At 41.9% G+C, this 7279-nt stretch overlaps 1 protein-coding gene across 1 annotated transcript; it reads right to left on the bottom strand.

The window, feature by feature from the left end:
- Positions 1–5656: 5656 nt before the first annotated feature.
- LOC141607551 (uncharacterized) lies at positions 5657–6394 on the bottom strand. Its single transcript, XM_074426905.1, has 2 exons — positions 5957–6394; positions 5657–5824 (listed from the first exon to the last, which is right to left on the bottom strand). Exons 1-2 carry the CDS (start codon positions 6392–6394, stop codon positions 5657–5659), a joined length of 606 nt encoding a protein of 201 aa, XP_074283006.1.
- Positions 6395–7279: the final 885 nt, after the last annotated feature.

Genomic DNA, 7279 nt, shown 5'->3' with positions numbered 1-7279 from the left:
TACCATGAAGGGAAAGCCAATGTTGTTGCATATGCTTTGAGTAGGGAGAGTGTACATTCCTTGTGTACAGCTCTATCCTTGATGAGGTTGAGAGATGAGGTGGGGAAGTTTGGGATACATATGATGCAGAGAGGGGATGCTGTGGGAGATTTGTCAGTGCAGCCTGATCTTTATGATGATATTCGAGGTAAACAGGCTATGGATCCTAAGTTAGTTGAGTGGAAAGCTGGAGTAGATAAAGGGACAGTGTCTCGATTCTCTATTCATACAGATGGTAGTTTGAGGTTCGACGGTAGGTGGTGTGTCCCTAATGATGAGGAGCTGAAAAAGACAATCATGACAGAGGCACATTGTACACCGTATTTAGTACATCCAGGTGGTGACAAGCTATACAAGGATTTGAAGAACACGTTTTGGTGGCCTGGGATGAAGAAAGAAACAATTGAGTTTGAGTTTGTGGCCCGTTGTTTGACATGCCAGAGAGTTAAAGGGGAACAACGACGACCACAAGGTAAGATTCAGTCTTTAGAGGTACCTGAGTGGAAGTGGGAATCCATTTCTATGGATTTTATTGTGGGTTTGCCAAAAAGTCAACAGGGTAACAACATGATATGGGTAATAGTGGATCGACTGACCAAGTCAGCTCACTTTGTACCAATGAAAGATACATGTACTAAAGTACAATTAGCTATGGCTTATCGGAATAATGTGCTTAAGTTACATGGAGTCCCTAAGGACATAGTGTCTGATAGAGATGCGAGATTTATCTCAAGGTTTTGGAAAGAATTGCAGGAATCTTTGGGAACAACTTTGAAGATGAGTACAGCTTTTCATCCTGCGACAGACGGTCAGACTGAGAGAACAATCAAAACTCTTGAGGATATGTTACGAGCTTGTGTGATGGACTTTGGTGGTAGCTGGGAACAGAGGTTGGATTTGATAGAGTTTTCTTACAACAACAGCTACCACACTAGTATTGGCATGGCACCGTTTGAGGCTTTATATGGGAGGAGATGCAGGAGTCCGATTTGTTGGGACGACAAAGTCTTGAGGCAAAGGGTTCTAGGACCAGAGATGGTACATGAGATGGTTGAACAGATTAAGATGATCAGGGAACGAATGAGAGCAGCTCGGGATAGGCAAAAGAGTTATGCAGATCTACATCGCCGGGATATAGAGTTTCAGGTTGGGGATAAGCTTCTTCTGAAAGTGTCTCCTATGCGTGGGGTTATGAGATTTGGGAAGAAAGGCAAGCTGAGTCAGAAGTTCATCGGGCCTTATGAGATCTTAGAGCGAGTTGGGGAGGTTGCTTATCGTTTGGCTTTACCAGCTGCGTTAGAGAGAGTGCATAATGTGTTTCATGTATCGCAGCTGCGGAAGTATGTGAGTGACCCGTCACATGTGTTAGAGGCAGAGAGATTAGAGCTAGTTGAGTCCTTATCATATCTTGAGGTACCTAAGCAGATTCTTGACCGGAAGGTTAGGAAGACTAGGAGTGGTGAGACAGTTTTGCTTAAGATCCTTTGGTCTAACAACGAGACGGAGGAAGCTACATGGGAGGCACAGGATGCCATGAGAGAGCGTTACTCTTTCCTTTTTGATCAGGTATGTATGGTTACGGGGACATAACCTTGTTTCTTTTAGGGGGGTAGGAGATGATCGCACAGAGTTTTTAAGAGTTTCTACACCCTTTTTATGTTGTGTCGGTATGGTTGTTGTCGTTGAGTCGGGTTGAGTTTGGGTTAGTAACATGTTTTATGTTGAGTTTTGTTTTGGTTGTTGAGTCGGGAGTGCGTAGTGTGTGTCTTTGTTTTGTTGTGATTTGAACTTCGGGGACAAAGTTCTTTTTAAGGAGGGAATACTGTAATACTACGTATTTATGAGTCTTTGGGTACTCTATCGAGTAGGCCTTACTCTGTCGAGTAAGGGCGAGTTGTAGATTAAAATAGTTTCTGACCTGTTGGGTACTCGATCGAGTAACGTTGATACTCGATCGAGTAAGGGGGCACTCGATCGAGTACCTTAGCTACTCGATCGAGTAGCCGGTTTACGGGGGATGATTTCTCGGGTAATAATGCGATTAGAGTATATAATACTTCCGTCATTGTTCTTAAAACACTTTTCAAAACCTAATCACTGTGAGAAGAGAAATCAAACTACGTCATTCGTTTTAATCGCATTGTTGGCAAATCCCGGAGCTTGGAAGGTCGGATTTCACCTTTCTTTATACCGTTGTGATCCTTGCGTCGAGTGTAAGACCTATATACCGTTTTTATAGTATTTCTTTAAAGTTGGTTAAACCCTAATGTTGGGAATTGGGGGTTTTGTGGTACTTTATGCTTGGTAGTGATTATATGTTTGTATATTAGGAGGAGGATTTGTAGAGGAAGCGTTTTGATATCAGCTGTGAGATCGTCTGATTGTTGTGCTTTCCAGGTAGGGTTTCCCTACTCAGTATTAATTACATAATGTGTGGTGATTGTGCTGTAGTTAGTGATTGTTGACTTATTCAGACGGTTGTTGATGTTGTATTGTGATTGCTGATTGTTTGTCTCTGGTTCTCGAGATGCGTTCTCGGCTGAGTGGGGTCACTTGCGGGAGTGGCTTCACGCCCTAGTTTCGCCCTTCGTGGAACCCGCCACGGAAGGGGATGTGCACATTAATGGGACATGGTTATCGCTCGGTATGATGAGCGGGGATTTGGTGGGTACGGCTGCGGTCCCCCACTGGCAGGGCTGGTCCAGTGGACAGTCGGTGACGGAGATTGATTGGAGTGGGTGATTGTGTGTGAATGCTTGAGTTGTCTTGATTACTGTATTGTTGGTTATATAAATTGTGTGAATAGTACTGACCCCGGTTTATTGTTTTAAAACTTGCGGTGATCCATTCGGGGATGGTGAGCAGATATTGAGCAGGTATGAGTTGAGTACTGGGATAGCTGGGATGTGCCACCGTCTGATGATAGAAGTCTTCCGCTGTAGCTTAGTAGTTTTCATAAACATTTTAGTTAGATCAGTAGACAGTTGGTTTGAGAACATGTATACGTATTTTGGTTTGGTTTTTGGATTGTAACCTTTCACTAAAGTATTTCTATTTAAACGTTGTTTCATTATTGTTTATTTGATTATCATTGCCTCGGGTAACCGAGATGGTAACATCCTTATACCTGGGTGGTCCTGGTAAGGCACTTGGAGTATGGGGGTGTTACAGACACATGCCACCTAAAAGAGATAGGTGACAAAGACACAAACACACAAACGTCAGTTTCATTAAATAAATAAAGTGTGACACGACTCGAGTGTGTGAGCATACAACATGAACATGATATTAATGAACCACTATCAATCACCACCACCACCACGGTACTGGGATACGCCTAGACATATCGACAACCACACTGGTACCGGGACACGCCCAGACGTACCGGGTCCGGAAGCCACCGGATCCCTTGCCAGACGTCGTGTCTCAACCACACGAGTCCCTCCGTAACTCAAGGCATTAATGTGCACATCCCTCTTAGAGTGGGAAGCTCCAAGAGGCGACTTAAACGCAAGAGGGTCTCCCAACCGTTTTACGTCTCCAAAAAAGGTAACAAATCAAACCACCATGTCCTCCGACATACCAGCCAACACAATAAATACGATATACCATATAACATGTCAATTACCGACTCACTCAATGCAAATGAATGATAAAAGACTCATTTTATAAATAAATGCAACAATGAAAACTGAGTAGGATAAACCTACCTCACAGCAAATCCGCATAAGCAATCCGTCACACAAGCTAGGTCCGTCTCGTAAAACCGTCTCACAAAACCCATTTCCTAAAATACGATAATACAAATACGTATAAATATACCAATCTAATATGTGTATAAATACGTATAAATATACTAATCTATACGTATACGACTCATTTAATACCCGTCTTAAGCTATTCAAAAACCCGACTCAAAACCCACACCCGACTACCCCCGATACTCCGGCAGCCCCCACCGCCTACTGCCGCCACCGTGGCCACCACCACCAGCCATGGTGGGCCACGGCCAACACGGTAAACACACGACACCAACACACCCTGGAAAACAACACCACAACCACGTCCCCATTCCTAAACGCGTCCACCATGGCCACCACCTGCCATAGCCGACCACGTCAACCACCCCCACCGTATCCCCTATCCACAGCGAGCCCTGTAATGGCCACCACCATGGCCGCAACCACCAACGGCAACAACAAACACCACGGCAGCAGCAACAACAACAAACAACAACAACAACAAGCCCGACACCCTTCCTTTCTTCCTCTGAAACCGCCACCTCCGGCCACCCTCACGACCACCCACAACCACCACTCTACTCCCCTCTCTTCCCTTGACCTAGATCTGCCCAGAGCAAGACCCAAACCGACCCTCAACACCCTCGAAATTGCAGCCCTAACCCGCATCACAAAACCCCCAAAACCCATTTTTCTACTCGGTCAAACCCTATTATAGTGGTCAACAGCCGCCCCTGTGGTGGTCAAAAACGGGTCAGAGGTGGTTCAAGGTCGGGACGGGTCAACGGTATGAATAAAATAATATAAAGGCTAGTATAAAATGGTTTACCTTACGATCTAAAGGCGGAGGGACAAAAAGGCGATCTCCTTTTCTTCTCTTTTTCTCTCTTCTTTCTCTCTAAGATTTTCCTCAATTTTGTGTGGTGGAAATGATGAATGAAATGACAAGGGTTGTGTGGATGAGGATAAGGGAGTATATATATGTGTGTGTGTGTGTGTGTGGGGGGGGGTATACAATACATGTAAAATGTATTATTATTATTATTATTATTATTATTATTATTATTATTATTATTATTATTATTATTATTATTATTATTATTATTATTATTATTATTATTATTATTATTATTATTATTATTATTATTATTATTATTATTATTATTATTATTATTATTATTATTATTATTATTATTATTATTATTATTATTATTATTATTATTATTATTATTATTATTATTATTATTATTATTATCCCCTCTCAACATAACTCGTATCAATAAAATATTATTATTTTATAATTATTAAATACGGAGTATTACACCTAGGCATCACAATCACCCAAGGATCTCAACCAACATCTCAATCATTAATCCGATCCAATAATCTCAAATTAACAATCAATCATGTGAAACTAACAAGCCAATTGGACATACTTGCGTGCTACAAATCACACGGCAATAACATCAAAGCGTGTTACAAATCACACGGCAATAAGTGGTACTCAAATCACACGGTGAACATGCTCGACCACATACACTCCTCGGATACTCGTACCAGTCCCCAACAACAAGTCCAATGCCAACTCAAAATCATATAAACAATAATCATTCAGTAATCATCCGTAATCCCATAATCTCATGGAACATAATCACAATTTCAATAATAAACCATAATCACCTTATAATCGCGTAATCCTAAGAATTGATTAGAGACGGTCTCTACCTTTTCACCATCCATGGTTAATCAAGCCAATACAATTGATCAATTGCACACAATTCTTTTTTTTTGGTGAAATGTGAGACATTTATAAATCATAAAAATAATAATTACATGTGGCTATATATGGCCGGTGATCAAACACATAAATCAAAATATCATTCTATAAGACGCATTCTAATAAGCCAATCTCTTTCAGCATTTGTCATAATTGTTCTATCTCGGGCTCGAACTCGTGTTCTCATCTCCTCCATGATAATGCTTGCTACACCTTCTGGATGAATCAACACATTCTCATTCCTGCCTTTGTTTCTCTGCTGCCATACCTGATACAATAGACCCAACATCATAGCAGTCTGTACTCCCCTCTACAGCACTGTTTCTGTCCTATGCACGCACCAATTCATCACATCCCTTATAGGGAAAGCCCAAGCAGTTTTTTTATTCAGCTCTCTTACAATTCGTTTACTGTATAAGCAATCACAGAACAAATGCTCAATGGTTTCAGAGACTAGACCACATAGAGAACATTTGTCCTCAATATCCACCCCAAATCTGGATAATCTAGCAGCTGTATTCAAAGCCTCATGAGCTGCAAGCCACCCCAAGAATTGGTGCTTTGGCAGCGCCCACCTATTCCAGACTGCCTTAACCCATTGAACTCTTGGCCTAGTCCCTATAAACCAGGCATAACAACCAGCTGGAGTAAATCCTCCTGGTTGAACATTCCACTGCCCATTTACATAACCAGCACTCATTTCATCCTTAACCCTGCAGATTCTCCTCCAAACCCAGCTAGAATTTGTACTAGGCTTATATTCCATCCACTCCTGACCCTTAAGGTAGTTACTTTGAACCCAATGTACCCATATTGAGTCTCTTTGCACACAATTCATCACCTAAATGTATAATCTCATATATCATCATCGACCTAACGAATTACAACCATGATTTCAACCAAAAAATTAAGACGTCATTCTAATCCTCTTAGGGAGGATAACTTACCACCAAATATTGGGATGAACATAAGAAGTAAACTCCTTAAATTCATTGAAACCAAATCCCCATTGCTAAAGTCTCCAACTTGGGTTTGATAGATGACTGTTGAGAGAGTTTAGGTGAATGAGTGTTTAGAAATTGACCTAGGGTTTTAGGTAGCCAAGGAAACTCTGGAGAAGGAAAATTAAATGACCCACCGACCCAATATATATATTCCTTGATTCTCGAACCCGCATAGTCCAACTCGACCAAGTACACTCACCTACTCGGTTGAGTGGTACTGACTCGGTCGACTCAGGTAAACACTCAGTCAAGTGACTCCAACTCGGCCGAGTAACTCACTCGAGTCCCATTAATTGACTCTATCATGCTCAACTAGCCATTGACACTTGAGATAAGACATACTACCTATGATATTTACCCTATTCGGGACGGATATCGATCTAAAAAAGGACGGGTATTATAACTAAAGACTATTGTGTCTGACAGGGACACCAAGTTTATGAGCTACTTTTGGAAAACCTTGTGGAGGCCGCTCAATAGAAGGCTCCCCTTTAGCACATCTCACCATCTCCAAACAGGAACCGTACCTGATTGCATGACGAATGGTTTGGATGAACCACCTAAAGGTACGGTGTTCGGGATTAGGTCTTCTACTAGACACACATACCAACATGATCTCTCTACTGACGGGAGGCGGGGTGATGTGGTTCATTTTAACGCACTTTTAACCCCTTAATGAACCCCATTTCGCATGCTTATTTGCACTTAATAGGGTCATT

This window comes from Silene latifolia, chromosome 10 (assembly GCF_048544455.1).
Source record: "Silene latifolia isolate original U9 population chromosome 10, ASM4854445v1, whole genome shotgun sequence".
Taxonomy (NCBI): domain Eukaryota; kingdom Viridiplantae; phylum Streptophyta; class Magnoliopsida; order Caryophyllales; family Caryophyllaceae; genus Silene; species Silene latifolia.
This window is presented reverse-complemented; position numbering and strand designations above follow the sequence as displayed.

Excerpts from the sequence above, each read along its gene's own strand:
- LOC141607551 (XM_074426905.1), bottom strand. The coding sequence starts at position 6,394 with ATGAATTGTGTGCAAAGAGACTCAATATGGGTACATTGGGTTCAAAGT. Across the intron at positions 5,825-5,956 it reads GCTTATACAGTAAACGAATT|GTATGGCAGCAGAGAAACAA; the intron begins GTAAGAGAGCTG and ends CTATTGTATCAG.